The sequence below is a fragment of the Miniopterus schreibersii genome, assembly GCF_964146895.1.
Source record: "Miniopterus schreibersii genome assembly, chromosome: 14".
NCBI classification, from domain to species: Eukaryota; Metazoa; Chordata; class Mammalia; order Chiroptera; family Miniopteridae; genus Miniopterus; species Miniopterus schreibersii.
The window spans coordinates 9,211,221-9,233,386 of NC_138114.1; the positions used below are offsets into that span (position 1 = coordinate 9,211,221).

Here is a 22,166-nt window from a genome sequence, read left to right on the forward strand (position 1 = left end):
CCCTTATATCTGGGGGAAAGATGGGCAGACAAAACAGAGCCCGAGAAGAAGAGTCTCTTGGAACTGTTTATCAACATGTTGCAAGGAAGCATAGGAAACAGGACAAAGGCAAAAGAGACAGTATATGACACAGTATTATATGAAATACAAATACATAGTTCTTGGATTACATAAAACTCAGGTTACACATATCATGCCTAAATAGATACAGCAATGAAATACCAAGAGTATGAAAGAGGCATTTCATTACATACCACTATACTTTTATTTGTACAGTGCAGTATTACTGTTTATAATTGCTATTAACCTTTGTGGAATTAATGCTAAGTACCACTAACAGCATTTACAGTATTGACTGACTGAGAGACAGCTTAAAAAACTCTGAAAAAATGTTTGGCTTTTTAATGGAAGTAGTTCAGTAATAATGGCCATACTCATTCACATATGCCAAAAAAAAAGTCAGAAGGAAGGTAGGTGACATGGCTGTAAAATAACATATACTGGCCATACTCTAAAGCAGGGGTGGGAACCTTTTTTCTGCCAAGGGACATTTGGATATTTATAACATCATTCGAGGGCCATACAAAATTATCAACTTAAAAATTAGCTATGAAAAAGCTCCTAGATGTACTGAATTTCAAGTCCTGCCTGTGGTTGCTTCAGCAGGGCCAGACCAAATGATTTCATGGGCCATATCTATAAGTTCTCCACCCCTGCTTTAAAGAGGCTCAGTAGTGCTGAGAATAGAAATGATGCAGAGGTAGTTAAGAACCTCACAAAAACATATTTTGTCTTCTTTGTTGAAAAGGCAGTACAGCAAAGAGCATAGCCGGATAGTTATGTCAGGAAATAGGGAAAGGATATGTGGTTTTCACTTTAACTTTTCCAAGCATAGTTTCTTATATCCATAGTGGTGTGCTGGTAAACATTTGGCAATAGGTTCTCTGAGAAAATAACCCTAGTGGCTCAGTGGCTGAATGTGGACCTATGATCCAGTAGATCGCAGTTCAAGTCCTGGTCAGGGCACATGTCTGGGGTTGATCTCCAGTAGGCGTGTGCAGGAGGCATCCTATCAATGACTCATCATTCATGTTTCTCTCTCTCCCTTCCTCTCTCTAAAATCAATAAAAACATTTTAAAAAAATAAATAACCTTGATTTGTAGAGCTTGCCAATTTCTATGGTGTAAATACTCCCACTAAAGCTGTTACCAACATGACGAAACTGAATGTAGAGCTAGAAAACGATGTGCAGTAGCACACCATTTTACAGTATTTTCTCCATGCTGATTCAATAATAAGTAACCTAAATAGCAAAATGTTATAATTAGGAAGTAATGAGTATTGAGTATTTATTACCTTTGTTTTTAATGTAATTTGATTGTAACTTTATATAATTTAATTTTTAAATAATGACTGTGTTTAACAACTGGCCCACAAAATTCTGAAAATTTAACAATCAGTGGTACTTCCAGGCCAGTATGAACTTACTCTAGCACACTACTATGTGTGTAAATATATTTACATGTACATATATAAAATTATGTCAACCTACAAAGATACTGGTGGTATTTAGTGTTGGAAATATTAATATAGACCACAATAGTTGTAACTAAGTGTTCATACTTTCTCTTCACAAGCATGTTGGGCTCTAATGTACAAATGAAGCATACCTCAAATTTGTTACGTTAGTACACTTACTTACATAAGGCCTGCACAAGAGGGACTCTTCACATAAATGTTTAATGCTATTGTCATTCAACGTTTTTTAAGCTTCAAATTACACTGTGAATATCAGTACACTAAGTGAGTACCACCCATTATTTTTACAATAAAATTTTGGTATCACCTTTGGAATATGACACTAGACAACATAAATTCTGTATGAAGATTTTTACCATATTACTTAAATGAAAAAATTTCCCCAGTACAAATTTTCTTACAAAAACTTTTCTTAAAAGCAAATATTTAAAACATTAATAAGGTTTTATTCTAATATTATCTTAGGTACAATAAGACATAACTTTTGAGTAATTTGTAATGTTCTTTGGGCTTCATTAATCTTATTTTTAAAAACTGAATAACGAATTTGAAAGGGTGGACAAAGGTTTCTGAATATTCAGGATGTTGAAAGAGCTTTCACCCTTGTGTGAATTCTCTGATGTTTAGTAAGTACTGACCTCTGACTAAAGGTTTTCCCACATCCATTACACTCATAGGGCTTCTCCCCTGTGTGAGTTCTATGATGCTTAGTAAGAGCTGATTTCTCACAGAAGGTTTTTCCGCACTCATTACATTTATATGGTTTCTCCCCCGTGTGAGTCCTTTGATGTACAATGAGGTTTGACTTCACACAGAAGGATTTCCCACATTCATTACATATGAAGGGTTTCTCTCCTGTGTGTGTTCTCTGATGTACAGTTAGTGCTGACCTGTGGCAGAAGGATTTTCCACATGCATTACATTCATAAGGCTTCTCTCCTGTGTGTGTTCTGTGATGTTCAGTGAGGTTTGACTTCACACAGAATGTTTTTCCACACTGCTTACATTCATAAGGTTTTTCTCCTGTATGTGTTCGTTGATGGTTGGTAAGGTGTGGTTTCTGGCAGAAGGATTTCCCACATTCAGCACATTCATAGGGTTTCTCTCCTGTGTGTGTTCTCTGATGTTGAGTGAGATTTGACTTCTCCCAGAATGTTTTCCCACATTCGGCACATTCAAAGTTTTTTTCTCCTGAGTGAGCTCTTCGAGGTTGGGTGAGGTGTGACTTCTTGTTGAAATGATTTCCATTTTCCTTGTGCTCATAAGGTATTTCCCCCATATGTACTACCTGATGTTTAAAGAGGGCTGATGTTCCCCCCGTTTTGTGACTTACTTTATATTCATGGGGAATCTTTCCGGCGTAAGTTCTCGGATAAATAATGAAAGCTGAATTGTCACAGAATATTTGCCCATATTCATCATATTCATAAGGGTTGTCCCCTGTATGAGCTCTCTGATGTCCCAATCTTAAATCCATACAGAAGGAATTCCCACAAATACTACATTCATATGGCTCCCTTTCCAAATGAGTTCTCTGAGATAAATTGAGCTTTAAACTTTGGATGAAGGTTCCTTGACATTCATTATATTTACTGAGTGTCTCTCCTATCTGAGCTCTCTTGTTTGAGAAAAAGGCTGCCTCCTCTTGGAAGCCTTGTCCATTTTCATGATACCCAAAAGGCTGGTCGAAAACTGGCTGAGTGAGATCCTGGCCATGAGTAAGGATATTCCCTTTTTGATTATAGTTATAAGATTTCCCTCCAGTAGGAGTTTTCTCATGCCTAATATCAAGCAGCAATTTCTCATATAAATTAAACTTATCAGGCTTTGTTCCAGAATAGTTCTTTCTACTAATAATTAAGCCTGAAATATTCTTCAAATTCATTTCACAAGAGGAACATATCTTATATGAAAAGTTTCTTGAAGGAACACAGTCTGTATCTAGACTGAAAGTTTTCCTTACTCTGTCATCACCATTTATAGTTACTGTTTTGTTGGTGGTGAGAGCAAATTGCCAAAAATATTCACCTTGATTTTCTTGGCTGCTCTCTGTCATGTCATCAACTTTCCAGTCTCCTAGAAATGAGAAAAATAACCACATCTTATGAATCTCAATACATTTATAATGGAATTGGACTTTTACACAAATGCCCTATTATATAGTCAATCCTTTGTTTTAGACCCACTTTCCTGGTATGAACTAAATCCAAGTATACATTTCCTTTACCTTTCTGGTTTGAGTGGGAAATACATGCTGCAGTGGAAGCAGGGAAAGGAACCTGGCAATGGCATTTAACACTTGATAAACATAAACTTCAGAACTAGACAAAAAAAGGGAAATAAAATTCAAAGCACAGGGAACTGAGGAGTGGTTGATTCAGAAACAGGGAAACTCGGAGAATGGGGTGAGCCCAAAAGAGACATTAAACACTGAGTAAAGTGACACTGACGACAAGTAGACAAGGGCTTTCAGAAGATGAACTGTGTTTGGTAGAGAGAGAACAGTTTAGTCCTATTCCCCTCATACACAGATTACTGGGGTGGGATTCCTACTAGAGTACATGCCTCCACTGTAAACATCAATACCAAACTAAAGTTCTGAAAACACCAACTTGCTCAGGTCCAAAAGAAGAGTCCTATAACCCAGAATCTAGATTTTCCTTTAATATAAATCATACAAAAGTAATTATTTGTAAACATGCTTTAAGAGAAGCAAGTTAGAGAAGGTGAAATAAACTGAAAACATGGTGAGAGCAAACAGTAGAGATTTTCTGAGAGCTGTTCATTTAGAAAGCAAGAAATTCAAAACTGGATGAGTTCAACAAGGGAAATTCTTGTTTTGTTTTTGTTTTTAAGGAAAAGAGAGTAAAAAATGTATTAGTGGAAGATCATGATTTACATCCTTACCTCCTCACAGCTTGATTACTGTGGTAAGATCCTCACTAATATGCATATTGCCATTTCTTACTCTCCCCATTTTATGTCAACATCAAAATAAATTTCTGAAAGCATCTATTTCCTCATGTATTAAGGAACACTGCTTTACCCCAGACTCCAACTCTCTATCTAGCTGTGATTTATAACACCAATGTTCAACAGGAAATACAACACACAAGAATAACAGGCCATCTCTGCAAAAGGATCAGGTTCACTTTGTTTTCTCACAGCTGTTAATTAATTTGTACTGACCATCAAGTCATATGATTCTTCACCTCAATGTGCTGGCTTCTCCCCATAATTTTGTTTCTGAAGCAATGTTAATTTTTACGTCTGCTTTTATTTCTAGGTTTATCTTTTATATTGAGGTTTTCAGCTTTATACCTAGCCTCATCTGTGGATTTTACTTACTTGTAATACCCATAAAGATCACATTTCTCTATATGGTTCTGAGACGTTAAGTAGACATTATCTTAAAATTTTTGGCCCTACTTCACCTAATGCAACAATATTTAAAAAAACATGTTAAAAAATACCTATAACAGTCCTGAGCCCAATGATCCAAGGACCAACAGATGATAGTTATTATCCTGGCAAAAACAAATCAAAACAAAAACAAGCTAACTTTACACCAACTGGATTCACATTTAGTGTTCAAGCCACCATTCCACAATCCATTTAAAATATCTCTCTGTGGCTCTAGCTGGGTCTCTTATAAATTGCTCATTCCCAGCAATACACCTTTGACTTAACTAGCTGCATTCCAGTCTGGATCTCCTTGGAATTTGGACATCCTTCAGAAAATGCTACTTTTAAAAATAATAATTATTAAAAAACAATGTGCATATGAATTATTTCCAGTCTGTACCTGATGAGCTGTAATACACAAGGACAAAACTTGGGAATGTGCATTTAGAAAAAGTACTCTAGAATGCTTTCAGAATGACTCAAAGAGAAAGCCCTCTTCTAAACCTGACTGCATAGATAAATAATTACTAAAATACCATAATTACTTTTCCTAAAAAGTAAGAAAGGGCCTTCTGTTTAGGAAATAGGAAAGAAACCCTTAGCAACAGACTTATGATCAGGTCTAAGTTTTGGGGGATATAGCCACTAGTGGGTTAGGGTAATCAAATTTTTTGTTATAACTATTAAGTTATAGCAAAAAATTAAGCTCTAACTTAAAAGAAGTGAAATAAGCCCAGCCAGGCGTGGCTCAGTGGTTGAGTGTCGACCTGGGATCCAGGCGATCGGGGTTCAATTCCCGGTCAAGGCACATGCCTGGGTTGCAGGCTCGATCAATGACTCTCTCATCATTGATGTTTCTATCTCTCTCTCTCCCTCTCCTTTCCTCTCTCTGAAATCAATAAAGATATATTTAAAAAAAGTAAAATAAAATAAGTGAAATAACAGCCATTTCTATGTACCATGCAATGTCTGAATACTTTATATGTACAATATTAATTAAAGTATCTGAAAAGGCAAAGTGAACAAGAATGAAAGTTATAGATAAAAAGAAAGCATTTAAGGGCTTCCAGTCAAGATGGCGGCATAAGTAAATGTGGAACTCGAATCCCCCCACAACAATATCAAAATCACAACTAAACTACAGAACAACCATCATTCAGAACTGCCTGAAATCTAGTTGAATAGAAGTCCTACAACTAAGGATATAAAGAGGCCACATCAAGACTGGTAGGAGAGCCCTGGCTGGTTTGGCTCAGTCGTTAGAGCGTTGGCCCTTGGACTGAAGGGTCCCAGGTTCGATTCCAGCCAAGGGCATATACCTCAGTTGCAGGCTCGACCTCTAGCCCCAGTCAGGTGTGTGCATGTGTGTGGGAGGCAACCAATCGATGTTTCTCTCTCTCTCTCTTCCAAGGAATGGAAAAAAATATCCTTGGGTGAGGATTAAAAAAAAAAGGAAGAAGAAAAAAAAAAAGACTGGAGGGGTGGAGATGCGGAACAGCGTGGTCCCACACCCACGTGTCGGATAAACATCAGGAGTGGTCTTGATGTTTATCTTGGATGCAGTGGTCCTCCCTGAGGAGCAAGGGGTCCCAGACCAGAATTCCAGTGCCAGGAAGAGGAGTCCCCATAAGTTCTGGTAGTAAAACCCAGCTTGGATTGTGGCTGAGTGAGACAGAGGGCTGCTGGAGTCCTAAGCATTCCCCTTCAAGGGGCTGTGCATGGACTTAGTCAGACTCACTCATTCAGAGTTCCAGCACTGGGCACCGGGGATATAAGGGGAAGAACTGAGTTGTCTGGCATCAGGTAAGAACTGAAGGGGCAGCTTTCTTCCAGACAGAAGTGCTTGGCAGAGGCTATTGTTCCTTTCCTGGGACCTCCCCCACAGACTACAAGCAGGAACCATATCTGAGTCTCCATCAATTTGGCTAACACTGTTTGCCCCCCCATGTGCTTCCTAGACCCCACCCCTCCCAACTTGTAGACCTGCCCAAGCTGTTTCCAGTGCCTTTTCCATACAAAAGGCCTCTCTTGGCTCATGCTTCAGGCTTTCCTAAAGTCTCTCAAAGAGAGACTTGGCCTTTCCTGGGTACCTCAAAGCCATGCATAAGTAATAAGCAATTGCAGATTGCTTCATAGCTCATGCTGGGCAGCCCCAGGCAAGGCACAAATGGTGGCTGACCTGGCCTGCACCACTCAGGAGGCCCTATGAGCCAGCACATCCAGTGGACAGCTTCAGACCACATCAAAGTACCACCTAACCTCTTCCACAAGGGACACACCCAAGGGGCGAACTCAGCAGGCACCAGAGCCTTGTCGAAGTTAAGTCCTGCTCCATGGGGTCAGCCCCTGCACAGCTGATCCTCCATGATGGTCAGAGCTAGTCCTCGCAGCCAATCAGTTGCAAAAAATCTATCCCACTGAGGTATCAATAGCAATCAAGGCTCAACTATAACAGGATGGTGTACAGCACCCAGGTGGGGTGAGACACACCTGTAATGTCCAGCTGCAGTGATTAGGGAGGCTGTGCCACTCGACCCTACAGGATACCTACTACATAAGGCCACTCTAAAAGCCTGGGAGATGTAGCAGCTTTACCTAATACATGGAGGCAGCCAAAATGATGAGACAAAGAAACATGTCCCAAATGAAACAACAGACCAAAACTCCGGAAAAAGAATGAAATAAAATGGAGACAAGCAATCTACTAGATGCAGAGTTCAAAACAATGGTTATACGGATGTGCAATGAACTTAGGGTAAGATAGATGAACTTAGTGAAAATGTCAACAAAAAAATGAAGAATACACAAACTGAAATGAAGATTATGTTATAGGGAATCAACAGTGGAGTACATGAAGCAGAGGATCAAATCAGAGATTTGGAAGATAGGGAAGCAGGAAAAACCCAATCAGAACAGAAAAAAGAAAAAAAATGAAGATAGTATAAGGAGCCTCTGGGACAACTTCAACATACCAACATTCACATCATGGGGATGCCAGGAGAAGTGAGGGAGCAAGAAATTGACAACCTATGTGAAAAAATGATAGAAAACCTCCCCAACCTGGTGAAGGAAATAGACACACAAGTCCAGGAAGCACACAGAGTCCCAAACAAGAGGAACCCAGAGAGGACCACACTAAAACACATCATAATTAAAACACTAAAGTTCAAAGACAAAGAGAGAATCTTAAAAGCAGCAAGAGAAAAGCAATTAGTTTTCTACAAGGGAGCTCCCATAAGACTGTCAGCTGATTTCTCAACAGAAACCTTGTAGGCCAGAACAGACTGGCAAGAAATATTCAGTGATAAAAAACAAGGACCTACAACCAAGATTACTCTCCCCAGCAAAGCTATCATTTAGAATCAAAGGAGAGATAAAGAGCTTCCCAGGCAAGGAAAAACTAAAGCAGTTCATCACCACCAAACCAGTATTACAAAAAACGTTAAAGGGTCTTTTTTTTTTTTTTAAATATATCTTTATTGATTTCAGAGAGAGGAAAGGAGAGGGAGTGAGAGATAGAAACATCAATGATGAGAGAGTCATTGATCAAGCCCACAACCGGGGCATGTACCCTGACCGGGAATCGAACCCCAATTGCCTGTATCCTAGGTCGACGCTCAACCACTGAGCCATGTCCGGCTGGGCTAAAGGGTCTTCTTTAAGAAGAAGAAAAAAGTATGGATAATAAAATGGCAAGAAATACATATCTATCAACAATTACTTTAAATGCAAATTAATTAAATGCTCCAATCAAAAGACATATGGAAGCTGAATGGATAACAAAAACAGACCCTTATATATGCTGCCTACAAGAGACTCCAGATCAAAAGACATACACAGACTAAAAGTAAAGGGATGGAAAAAGATATTTCATGAAAATGGCAACAAACACACACACAAAAAGCTGGGGTAGTAATACTTACACTAGGCAAAACAGATCTAAAAAAAAAAATAAACAGGCAGAACAGAAACAGACTCACAGATATAGAGAAAATTTGATGGATGCCAGATGGGAGGGCCACTGGGGGGGACGGCTAAAAAACGTGAAGGATTAAGAAGTACAAATTGGTAGTTACAGAACAGTTACGGAGAGGTAAGTACTGCATAGGGAATATAGTCAATAATATTGTAATAATTATGTATGTTGTCAGATGGGTACTAGATTTATACGAGTGATTGCTCAGTAAGTTATATAATGTCTAATCACTGGGTTGTACACCAGAAACTCAAATTGCATGTCAACTGTAACTGAAAAATAAAATAATTATTTAAAGTAGGGAAAAAAAAGGGAGAAAGCATTTGTAAGTGAAACTTAAGACAAATAGTTTGGAATTTAGTCTAAATTCTGGAGAACAGAAAGAAATTAAGATAGGCAGAATATGCCTGGCTGGTATGCTCAGTGGTTGAGTGTCAACCCAAGAAGTGACCAAGTTGGATCCCCAGTCAGGGCACACGCCGGGGGTTTCGAGCTCAATCCCCAGTAGGGGGCGTGCAGGAGGCAGGCGATTGACGATGTTTCTCTCTCATTGATATTTCTATCTCTTTATCCCTCTCCCTTCCTCTCTCTCCCTAAAAATCAATAAAAAACATATTTAGAAAAAAAAAAGGTAGAATAGGATCACATTATAATAGTCAATGAAAGAAGACTTTAATTTCATTTATTAATAAAAAGCAGGCTAGTAAAAGATACAGTGGATGCTTTAAGTTAAAAAACAAAAGCCGTTTAGGAGTTAGCTCAAGCCAGGAATGAAAATCACAGGCACAGTTCTGGTTTTTAGACGTATCAGGGACAAGTGAGAAAATTAAGAGATACAGTAGATGGTTTTGAAAACAACAGGAGTCTGAATAGACTAGTAATAGGAGATAACAGGCTTAGTACAGTTACCCGTGGTTGCTACTTAAGGTAGTAAAAGGATGGTAGAATGTCCCTTATTTGATTCCTGAAAAACCTGCCTCTCTGGTTTTCATATTACTCACACTGTTCTTTTTCAATCTCCTCTAATGATGAGATTTAATAGATCCACATGCCTTGTAAAAGTGTATTGTCCCAACACTACTTCTTTCACAAACAACTGTTCTCTAGAAAAGGAGTCACATGCTATTGTCCAATCCAATAGCAAATCCTCTTAGTCTCATCTTCAATACATCTGTCCAAATCTATCACTTCTAGGCACTTCCAACATAACCTTAGCCACTATCTTCTCTCCTCTGGAGTACATAATAGCCTCCTAACTGGTACTTTCTTTCTCATGCCTAAGTACTACTCACCCACCACAGTTTATTCACTGCCTAGATGTCAGAGAGACCCTTTTAAACTGCAAATCAGATTTGATGACATACTTTGATTTACGTTTACTAAAAACCAAAAAACAAAGGATTTTTCACACCACTCAAAATAAAATTAATGTATCTACCAAGGTCCATGCTACTTCTTATGACATCATCTCCTATCAACCTCCCCCATGCCCGCTGGTCCCAGCCACATTGGCCTCCTTGCCATTCTTTATCTGAAGAATACATCTGTCTGAGAGGTTCAGCACCCAATGTTTCCTGCCTGGTATACTCAGAATCCACATAACTCACACTTTCCCTCTAGCAAAGTCTCATCTCTACTGATCTCATCAAAAAGGCTTTCCTTGACTTTCTTACCAAATAGTACGTGCCATCATTCTCCACCCCATTCTACTCGGTCTCTTTACAGTACTTACAAAACCCAACATTGTATGTACACATGCACATACAGCTATACATACACACACACAACACACACACACACACACACACAGAGCGTATGCTTTGTGTCCCTCACTGTAATATATACTATATGATAGCAGGGACATTACTCTTTTAACTACCTAAAAACATAACTGGACCATAGTGAGTGCTCATCATACATTTGTTAAGTGAATATACAGAAGTAGGGAATGAAAACACACCAGCTAACAGAAGGTGTCCAAAGACAACAGAGGGAAGGTGAACAATTCTAAAAGATACTAACCAAGAAACATTATCCTAAGATGAAGCCAACTGAGTCTGGATTATGAGCATGGGTAAATCGCTCTTAAAATGCCAAAGAACAAAGGAAAGCACTTATGAGTGAAAGTGACAGATGGATGAATGTGATTAAGGTAATGGCGGGATGGGGCCAATTGTCCTTAGTCACTTCCAAAGGTCTAGGGCTATAAAAGGAAATATCTGAAAACTATCTGAAAGGTGATAAGCCCTAAACCAATGGCTTAAGAGCTCATTTCCTACGGCTTCCATCTGCTTGTGAATTCATGAACTCACCTGGGTGGCACTGGCTTGGGAATCCTTGCTTTAATATCCAGGGCTCTTCTCCTTGCTCTATCTTGATGATCACTTCTGGCTTAGTAATGCAATACCCTGTAAGAGAAAATAATGCAGCACTATGGCTGGACAGCCTGGTTTTAGGGACTCTGAAAAAAATGATGGAGAAGAAAGGTACAGCTTAAGGAGCTGGTCAAAGGAAGTGCCCAAATGAACCAATCCCTGAGAAGGTAAGAACACAGCATTCCTTATGATGGCCAAAATCTCAAACTTCAAATCAGAAAATTCTACAGGAAGTTCATACTTTTCAACTAAGAGATGCATACTAATGGTAGTAACATGGAAAAAAATGCTTACCTACTGAGACAAGGTGGCTGTAATTTTCCAGCATCATGTCCCTGTATAGTATCTTCTGAGAAGGATCCAGCAGATACCACTCTTCCTGGGTGAAGTCCACACATACATCTTTGAATGATACTTGTTCCTGTAACGGTATATTCCTTTTCTACATGAAGCCGTCAGAACTATATGATGAGGAAAAGACCTGAAAACTCATCCCTTTAGAGTTTACTAAAAATTGTCATATAGGATGCCTTCTTTTGTGCTATATTATGTAGGATAAAATAATACAGAGGTACCTTGGTTTTCGAATGTCTCCATTAACGAACATTTCGGTTTATGAACGCCGAAAACCCAGAAGGAAATGCTTTGGTTTTTCGAACACGCCTCGGAAGTCGAACATGCCACACTGCTTCCGCTGAGGGCAAGATCCTGAGACCTAGCTGTCGGCTGTTGTTCCCTCAGTTTTCAAACGTTTCAGAACTCGAACGGTCTCCCGGAACAGATTACACTTGAAAACCGAGGTACAACTGTGTATGTACAAATTGAGTTTCCACTAAGGGCGTAGAACTGTCCTAACTGCTACCAATACTGCTGATGAAAATAAACACAGTTTCTGTTCTCAAAGTGCTTATGACTTGATAAGGAGACATATACATTATCATTTACTAAATTAGGCATTGTAGGAGCCAGCAGTGTGCACAAAGTAGACTGGGGTTACCAAGGAAATGGGGTTACCATGGAAAAGTTCGTTCTCTTATATTATTAAGTTACCTTTCACTGAGGAAGTAAAACTTTCGGTTGTTGAAATGAGGAGTGGGACTGAAATGAATAATGTGCAGGCCCTGACCAAGCTCAACCCACGACTGATTCGAGTGGCCAGCCCTGCATTCGACCCACCCAGCAGAGAAAAGGATGAGTCCTCTCTGCTAAAAGAGGTCATTTTCTGGAGCCTGTACTATGTTTTTGTTGTTAAATATAATGTTTGGCATCAATAAAAAATTTCATGTTTTGTGAAAAGGGTAAGAACCAAGAAAAAAATAGACAATAAAAGCAGACTCGCAGGGGACCTAGATATTGAAATTGATAAGCAAGAACTTCAAAATAAATTATGAATAGTATGTTCAATAAAACAGATAAAAATATAAACAAAATAAATGAAAGATGGGAGTTCAGTAGATACATGGTGTGTGCATTGTGCAGAAAAGAGCAGGCTGAGACCACCAGCCCTTGAAAGGTCTGCCACAAGGGTGTCCTTTAGCTGGTATCTGGAAATGTGGATTTCAGGAGGGTTCTCACCATTCCCTGATAAGAATGGTTCACTGAGCATAAACTCTCTGTGTAGACAATATGCTTTACGCTGTACATGTGCATTCCTTCTGGAGCCTGGGATTTTATGTGCTAAGCAGAGAGTACCAATGTGGCCAGCCCCTGATAAAAACGCTGAGCACTGAGTGTCTACTGAGCTTCCCTGGAAGACATTTCATGTTTGCTGTCATAGCTCATTGCTAGAGGACTAAGTATGTCCTGGGAGAAGACTCTTAGAATCCTGTGCCTGGTTTCCTCTGGTCTGGGCCCCATGTGCCTTTTCCCTCTGCTGATTGTGCTTCGTGTTCTTTCACTTTAATAAGTCATGACTATAAGTACAGCTACATGGTGAGACAACCTGGGAATGCTCTTGGGGACCTCTGATACCTGTGTATACACACACACATGTGCTATATACACTCACACATACACAAAAAGGGCATCTAGAGCTGCAAAATACAATATCTGAAATTAAGAACTCATTAGGTGGGTTCAAAATCATACCACAGAAAGGAGACGATGTGAAACACGTATGAGTCTAACAGAAGAGTATCAAAATATGCACAAGGAAAACGGATAGAACTGAAAGGAGAAACAGACAAATCTATGATCACAGTGAGAAATTTCAACACTCCTCTCTCAGTATTGAGAGATCAGTCAGTAAGTATATAGATGACCTGAACAGCACTATCAATCAACATGAGCTAACCGACTTCATCCAAAACAATAAAATACATATTCTATCACTCCATTCTGGGTCACATGGAACATAGTCCAGGCCACAAAACACATCTTAATGAATTTAAAACAATAGCTAATCATATAAAATATGTCCTAAGACCACAATGGAATTAAACAGAAATTAATAAGCAAGTTGGCAGCTGGAAAATCCCCCAAATACTTGAAATTAAACAACACATTTATAATTATCTTATAGGTCAAATAAGAAGTCTCAAGATAAATTTTAATATTTTAAAAATAAAACTGAAATGAAAATACCATTCATCAAAATTTGTGGGATCCAGTGAAAGCAGTGCATAAAGGGAAATTTATAGCATCAAAAGTATATGTTAGAAATAAAAGTTTTAAAATCCGTAACCTGTGATGTCAGAGGAATGACGGCTTGAGAGTTCCCTTTGGTCTCTCCCCTTAAAGTTTCGACAATTTGAACAGCTATAATTCAACAAAGAATTCCTTTCTCAACACACAAACATGTCTGAAAGATCTATCTGTGCACTGAAACATCTAAAGGTGGGCAAGTGGGAGCAAACCAGGATGGCGAGAAGGGAGAAGAGTTCAGAGGAGCCATGGACGCAGCCTGCTGCTGCCCGGAGCTCACTGTGGGGCTGAGCCCAGACAGAGGAGGAATCAGGCTGTGAATGACACTCCCTTCAGCCAAAAGGAGCAAAGAGATTTAGTTAGCATTCCTACAGGAGTGGGCAGTCCAAGCTGCAGCTGAGTCCAGTGTCCACGACAAGCACGAAGCAGAGGTGCAGCCATGGTTGTCTGGCAATCGGTATTCCAGATAGAATAACAAAGCCCAGGAGCCTGGCCACCTTTCCCTAACTACCCAGAGCTCGCCTCCCCTCACTCTTCGTGTTGAGTTGCACAGCACATTATCTGCAAACCTGAAAAATGGTACTACAGAAACACTTTTTCCCTGAGTAAAGGGTGTACTCTGTGACTAACCCCAGGGCAGGTAAAAGTACGGGGGGACGCCTTAGAGGTCCGCTGGTCACCATTGCTGGAAGGGCAAAGCAACAAAGGAGGCAGCTAGGTTTCCTCAACTCACCTCGTCCCAAATATTCAGGCTGCACTGCCAGCAGTGTCAGGCAGTGGAGGACAGCATTAAGATTTCATGGATTTGGAGCCCCATAGCCCACCATATTCCCCCGCGGGGTTTGTTCATTGAGACCGAGGCAACCTGAACACACAGGAGACACCCATCTTTCCAGGGAACATAGGCCATTTTTCCACCACCCTGCAGATATCTGAAAAGCCAGAGAAGTTCAAGAGAGCTAAAAAGCTTGTGATTCAGTGCAACCTACGGGAAAATAATAGAAAGAGTTCTTATCAATCTACTATAGAAAAATGTCACTCATACATAGATGCTTAGATAGAATCCATAAATACCATAATAACCAAGGTAATAAGGCAATTCAGAAAGAAAATTAAAAATCTTGAGAAAATAAATTTAGGGACATTGAATATGTGATTTAAATGACAGAGAATTCAAGAGTGTAGTTCTGAAAAAAAGAGCCTATTCAAACAAATAGTTGATGAAAACTTCCCAAACCTATGGAAAGAGCTAGATCCAGAAATCCAAGAAGCAAACAGAACACCGAAATACCTCAACTGAAAAAGGCCTTATCCAAGGTACACTGTATTAAAACTGTCAAAAATTAGTGACAAATAAGGAATTCTCAGGTAGCAGGGATGAGAAGAAAGAGATTTATAGAGGAAAGCCCGTTTAGGCTATCATCGGACTTCTCAGGAACTCTACGAGCCAGAAGGGAGTGGATCAAAATATTCAAACTACTGAAAGACAGAAATTACCAGCCAGGAATAATATATCCAGCAAAGTGACCCTTTAAAGAAGAAGGAAAAATAAATACTTTTCCAGACATACGGAAGCTGAGAGAACTTATTACCAGAAGAGGTTCATTGTAGGAAACACTCAAGGCGGTTATTCTACCTGAAACAAAGAGCACAAGGTCACAACACTACGAGTAAGAGTACCAACAAACTAACAGCATAAACAGGGATAATATGTGACAACAAACATAAAAGGAGAGGGGTAAAGGTCTGAATGTTGGGAGGAGGGTGGGGATCAGATGCATTCAATAGAGAGGGCTACTATATGTATGAAACTTTCTTTTGCATCAACCTAATGGTAAACACACACACACACACAAAAACTAAGACACATAGCTTAAAAAAATGAGAAGCAGCCAGGCTGGCGTGGCTCAGCGACTGAACATCAACCTATGATGCAGGAGATCGCAGTTTGATTCCCGGTCAGGGCACATGCCTGGGTTGCGGGATCGATCCCCAGCAGGGGGCGTGCAGGGGGCAACCAATCAATGATTCTCATCATTGATGTTTCTATCTCGCTCTCCCTCTCCCTTCCTCTCTCTGAAATCAATAAAGATATAAAAATATATATGTTTATTGATTTCAGAGAGAGGAAAGGAGAGGGAGAAAGAGAGAGAGAGAAACATCAATGATGAAAGAGTCATTGATTGAGCCCACAACCCGGGAATGTGCCCTGACCGGGAATCGAACCCCGATCGCCTAGATCCTAGATCAACGCTCAACCCCTGAGCCACGCCCGGCAGGGCTCAATAAACATATATTAAAAAAAAGAGAGAGAGAAACAGAAGAAAGAGGTATGGCCACCAAACAAAAATGAAAGAAACACAAAAGTAAAGAATCAATGGAGGCACAGAGCTACCAGAAACAAAAGATAAAATGGCCATAAGGAATCCTCATACATCAATAATTACCCCAAATGTAAATGAGCTGAATTCACCAATAAAGAGACACAGAGTAGCAGACTGGATCAAGAAAAAAACCCAACCATATGCTGCCTTCAGGAGACACATCTAAACTACAAGGACAAAGTTAGACTCAAAGTGAAAGGGTGGAAAATGATTCTCAAAGCAAATATCCACAGAAAAGCACATGTATCCATAGTTATATCTGGCAAAATAGATTTCAAGATAACAAGGGTACCAAGAGACAAAGGTGGATATTTTATAATGATAAAGGGGATACTACCTAATGTATATACATCCATTTAGGGACCACTGAAACATATAAAGCAACTACTAACAGAACTAAAGGGAGAAACTGACAAAAACACAATCATAGTTGGAGACCTCAATACTCCATTGATAGCTGTAGATCATCCAAACAGAAAACCAATAAAGAAATATTGGCCTTAAGTGACACATTAGACCAAATGGACAAAGTTGACATTTGCAGAGACTTTCATCCCAGAACATCAGATTATACAGTATTCTCCAGTGCACATGGCATATTCTCAAGGATAGGCCATATGCTGGGTCACAAAACTAGCCTCAACAAATTCAAGAAGACTGAAATTATACCAAGTATATTCTCTGATCACAATCTTTTGTAATTAGAAATCAACTGCAAAAAGGAAGTAAAGAAACCCACAAATATGTGGAGATTAAAGAACATACTGCAAAAAAATGACTGGGTCAAAGAAGTAATAAAAGGTGAGATCAAAAGATAGAGAGAGCCTGGCTGGGCGTGGCTCAGCGGTTGAGCAGCGACCTGGGATCGGGGTGATTGGGGTTCGATTCTCAGTCGGGGCACATGTTGCGGGCTCAATCCCCAGTCAGGGGCATGCAGGAGGCAGCCGATCAATGACATCATCGATGTTTCTCTCTCTCTCTTTCCCTCTCTCTGAAAACAATAAAGATGTATTTAAAAAAAAGAGACAAATGAGAATGACAATACAAAACTTCTGGGATGCAGTGAAAGCAGTAATAAGAGGGAAGTTTATATCATTCATTACAGGACTATCTCAAGAAACAAGAGAAATCCCAACTAAACAACCCAGTATTACTTCTTAAAGAACTAGAAAAAGAAGAAAGCAACCCTTTCCTTTCAGCAGAAGGAAATAATAAAAATTAGAGAACTGAATGAAATAAAGAACAAAAACACTATACAAAAAATTAATAAAACAATTAATTTTGGTTCTTTGAAAAGATTAATAAAACCCCTGGCTACACTCACTAAGTAAAAAAGAGGAAAACCTCATACAAACAATATCAGAAATGACAGCGAAGTCACCACAGACATCACAGAAATACAAAGGATCATACTAGAATACAATGAAAAACTATATGCCACCAAATTCAATAACCTAGAAGAAATGGCTAACTTCCTAAAAGTATATAACATTCCTAGACTGAATCATGAAGAATTGAAAAATCTAAATAGACCAGAGAACAGTGAGGAAATTGAAACCACCACCAAAAATCTCACAAAAAATAAAAGTTCAGGACCAGATGGCTTCACTAGTGAATTCCACCAAACATTCCAAGAAGATTAGATACCTGTCCTTCTCAAGCTTTTCCAAAAAACTGAACGAGAGGCAATACTTCCTAACACATTTTATGAGGCTAACATAACCCTGATACCAAAACCTGGCAAGGATAACTAACACACAAAAAAAGACAACTACACATATTTAAAAAAAGACAACTACAGATCAGTATCTCTGATGAATACAGATGCAAAAATCTTAAACAAAATATTAGCAAGTCGAATACGATAATATGTTAAAAAAATAATACATCACAATCAAATGGGGTTCATTCCAGGGGCACAGGATGGTTCAACATATGCAAGTTGATTGATGTAATGCAACATATTAACAAAGGATAAAAATCATATGATCTTATCAGTAGATGCAGAAAAAGCATTTGATAAGATACAATATCCATTTATGATTAAAAACTCAAAATAGGTATAGAAGGAAAGTACCTCAACATAATAAAGCCCGTATATGACAAACCCTCAGCTAATATCACACTCGATGGCGAAAAACTGAAAGCTTTTCCTCTAAGATCAGGAACAAGACAAGGATGCCCACTCCCACCACTCTTATTCAGCATAGTTCTGGAAGTGCTGGCCAGAGCCATCAGGCAAAAGAAAGAAATAAAAGGCATCCAAATTGGGAATGAAGTAAAAGTACCGCTTTTTGCAGACATGATTCTCTATGTAGAAAACCCTAAAGACTACACCAAAAACTATTAGCAACAATAAACAAATATGGGCGCATCTAAATTTGAGAAGCATTTAAGGATAATGAATTTCTTTTTAAATAAAGAGAGAAGGCATACAAGAATATATACATGTTTTCTTTTAACTGAAAAAAGAAATATTGGGAGGACAAATAAGAAACTATTAATAATGGGTATCAATAGTAGGGTGACCAGCCCTGCTGGTTTGGCTCAGTGGTTGGAGCATCAGCCTGAGGACTGAAGGGTCCTGGGTGTGATTCCTGCCAAGGGCTGAATCTCTGGCCCGGTGTCAGGGTGTGTGTGGGAGGCAACCAATCGATGTGTCACTCTCACATTGATATTTCTTTCTCTCTTTCTTTCTCTCTCTCTCTCTCTCTCCCACTCTCTCTGAAAAGCAATGGAAAATACATCCTCGGGTAAGGATTAAAAAAAATTTAAAAATAGTAGGGTGAACCTACACTCCAGTTTGTCTGAGATTGTTCCAATATCTGCCGGTTATACCAGCATAATTGTTTGTAGAACCTCTTTCACTCTCAGTGAAAGTGTCCCAATTTAAATGATAAATGTCATGGTACCTAGAGGAAGCATCAGGTACAGAGAGGATGGAAGTGTGAGTTTTTAAATTACTTTCTGTATCACTTTTTAAATCATGTTAATATATTACCAATTCAAAGATATTTTATTTTTAAAAAGATAATACCAGTCATAAAGAATAGACAGACTGAGGTGAGCAATGGTCCAAGAATAGATAAACAGCCCGGCTGGCATGGCTTAGCGGTTGAGCATCGACCTAGGATCCAGGAGACTGTGGTTCAATTCCTGGTCAGGGTATATGGCCAGGTTGCCGGCTCGATCCACAGTGGGGGGTGTGCAGGAGGCAGCCGCTCAATGACTCTCATCACTGATGTGTCTCTGTCTCTCTCTCTCTCTCTCTCTCTCTCTCTCTCCCTAATATATATTTTTAAAAAATAATAGGTAAGCAATGGATAAGCAATAACCTATGGATAAGTAATGCCTGGAGGAAAAAGAAAACACACTTCATGGGGGATAGAAAGAAATTCTATCAGAGTTAGGAAAAGATAGCAGGCAAAACAAAACCTGGATTTTATTACAATTTGGTGGCCTTTTCCAGAACTGATTCAAGTTAGCAGTGGTAAAGGAGCAAGACTGCATACATCAAGTTGAAATGTAAATGACAAATGCAGAAACAAAAGTCAGAGCTGTTTACTACTCAAGCCAGAAATACAAACAAGCTGACACAAACATTTACGGGGAGTTATTCTGGTGACATAAAGTCCCTCCATTCGGCTATATCTTCAAGGTTTTCATTCCTGGATCGAGCAGGACCATGAGAGAGCTGTTGCCTCAAACCTCACTGTTAGGTCTCCTGAAAAGTATATGCATTGAGTTCTGCCTTAGCACTGTGCTATTTCCACCAAAAAATGATTACCGGCAATATAATGCATTTACTTCAGTGCTGTTAATGTAAAATTTTGCCTATTTCTACTTTTTCATTTTAAAAATATGAATCCTTATAAAGTTTACAGAACACATTTTAAAACAACTGGGAATAAATAAACAAAAAACTCACCTGGGATTCGTTCATTTTCTCTTCTTAGTGGAGGAGGCAGTGCAGAGTGAGAGGGAAGGCAGTCAGGAGACCTTGACCTGTGTGGCGGGTCCTGGATTCACCTGCCTACACAGCTCCACACACAAGGTAATTACATGTCCACGAGCAGCTCCAAAGTGTGTTGAGTTCAGACATGATAATCTTCACTGAGTGAATGTAACATTTTTTGTACTGGTTTATTATCAATTTAAGTTCTGTGACACAAAAATTAAAAACATAAGAAGATGAGTTTAATATAGAACAGTAAAGGAAACTACGAGTTTGTTAAAACTGATGTAGAGAAAAAAGAACACCCTCAAACTACATTGCTTATCCATATACCTGCTAACACCATTAATCCCTTGAAGTCAAATAACCCAAGAAACCTCTGAAAAAAGGGGATGGGGATGTTTAAGACCAGGTAAATTTCGTAATGTTCGTTCTAACCTGCTTACAATTTTCAAAAGGACCCTTTAATAAGAAACTAACTTTGACCTAACAGTGACGAAATGGGCTCCTGCTCAGGAATCTGCAGACCTAACTTAATCTTGGTTCTGCCACTAACAAATTGCATGATCTGAGCCAGTCACCTTCTCAGACTCATTTAAAAAAAAAACAACAAAAACCTTTCAAACAAGGTCCAACCAGATAATGCACAGCGGACCTGCCTGCGTGGCTACCATCCCGCGCGTGGCCGGGGGAGTGGGCGCCTCAGCATCTCCCTGGATGCCATCCACAGCCCACGAGCGGGACGCCCAGGGCAGCTCCCCGCTGGAGGGAATGCACAGAGTGAGCCAAGGGGAGCAGGGGGTATCGGGGGTCAGGCCAGAACTTCCTTAGCTGTCGCCGGGGAGCCCTTCATCCCCCTGTAAGGTCGCACGCTCCCCGCGCAGCCCGCGCGCCGCCCCTGCCGGCTCCAGCTCACCTCGCGTCTCGCCCAGGGCTTCGGGGCACCGTCGTGATTGTACACAACACATAACAAACGAGAACATAACGAACAGCAGCAGCCTGGGGCGGGGAAGGCTGCCGCCAGGGACGGGCCGCGAGCGCGCCTGGCCCGGCCCTTTCCCTCTCCACTTCCCCGAGAGTTGGCCGAGAAATGGAGGCCTCACGACTCGTGCGAGCGCCAGCCGCGCGTGCCGCACGCGCAACGCACGGCCACAAAGCGGCCGCGAAACGCAGGGCGCGGGACGGCGCCGAGCAGCGCGCCCTCCCGGTGCCCGCGTCTGGCGGAGGAAAGCCGAGTCTCCGCGGGCCGGGGGCGCGACCGATTCATTCACAGCCACCCCCGCCCGGCGCGCCCGCTCTCCCACAGCCGCCCGCGCACGCGCGCGCCGCCCCCGCCCCACGCCCTCCACGCGGGCCCGGCGCGAGCGTCACGCACGCGCACCGCCCCCCGGCGGCCACACGAGGGCGCCGCCCGTTCAGCGCAGGCTGCACGCCCGCGGACCCCGCCAGCCCGGGAGCCGGCGTCCCTCGCCGACCGGCCGCTCGGGACCGAGCAGCCCCCGCCCGGCGTCCCTTCAGCTCTGGGCGCCGCAGCCGCCCGGGGGCCCGGCGGGCTGCGCGGGGCTCCTCCCCACCCCCGGACCGCCGCACCCCGAGCGGCGCGGGCCCCCTCGGCCCTGCGCCCGCGCTCCGCTCACCCGCAGCTCCCTCGCCGCGCGGCCCCGGGGCCCGGGGTGGCTTCCCCGGAGGGCTGAGGCCGGGCGGGACGAGCGGGAGGAGGAGGCGGGGATGCACATGCGCAGAGGGCGGGCCCGCGGGCGGGCGGGCGCGGGCGCGGGGTCCCGCGGCTCCGGCGGCGGCCCTGCCCTCGCGGCGCCGGCTCGCTCCCGGCCCGGCCGCCGCGGGCGTGGGAGGGCGTCTCGAAGGCGGCGTCGCGGTGGGAGCGCGC

General features: G+C 41.3%; 1 protein-coding gene across 2 annotated transcripts; it reads right to left on the reverse strand.

Moving 5' to 3' along the window:
* Positions 1-249: 249 nt before the first annotated feature.
* On the reverse strand, positions 250-21,978 carry ZNF248 (zinc finger protein 248). Of its 2 annotated transcripts, none has more exons than XM_081158864.1 (5): positions 21,195-21,600; positions 20,252-20,484; positions 11,591-11,717; positions 11,234-11,329; positions 250-3,616 (listed from the first exon to the last, which is right to left on the reverse strand). In XM_081158864.1, the coding sequence occupies exons 2-5, from the start codon at positions 20,264-20,266 to the stop codon at positions 2,118-2,120; spliced, it is 1,737 nt and encodes a 578-aa protein (XP_081014990.1). In that variant the 5' UTR covers positions 20,267-20,484; positions 21,195-21,600; the 3' UTR covers positions 250-2,117. The 2 variants fall into 2 exon arrangements, with proteins under 2 accessions (XP_081014990.1, XP_081014989.1); XM_081158863.1 differs by lacking the exon at positions 21,195-21,600 and adding an exon at positions 21,916-21,978 and having other exon boundaries at positions 1,723-3,616.
* Positions 21,979-22,166: the final 188 nt, after the last annotated feature.

Excerpts from the sequence above, each read along its gene's own strand:
- ZNF248 (XM_081158864.1), bottom strand. Across the intron at positions 11,330-11,590 it reads CAGCCACCTTGTCTCAGTAG|GGTATTGCATTACTAAGCCA; the intron begins GTAAGCATTTTT and ends TTTCTCTTACAG. Across the intron at positions 3,617-11,233 it reads CCCAAGCCAGTGCCACCCAG|GAGACTGGAAAGTTGATGAC; the intron begins GTGAGTTCATGA and ends TCTCATTTCTAG.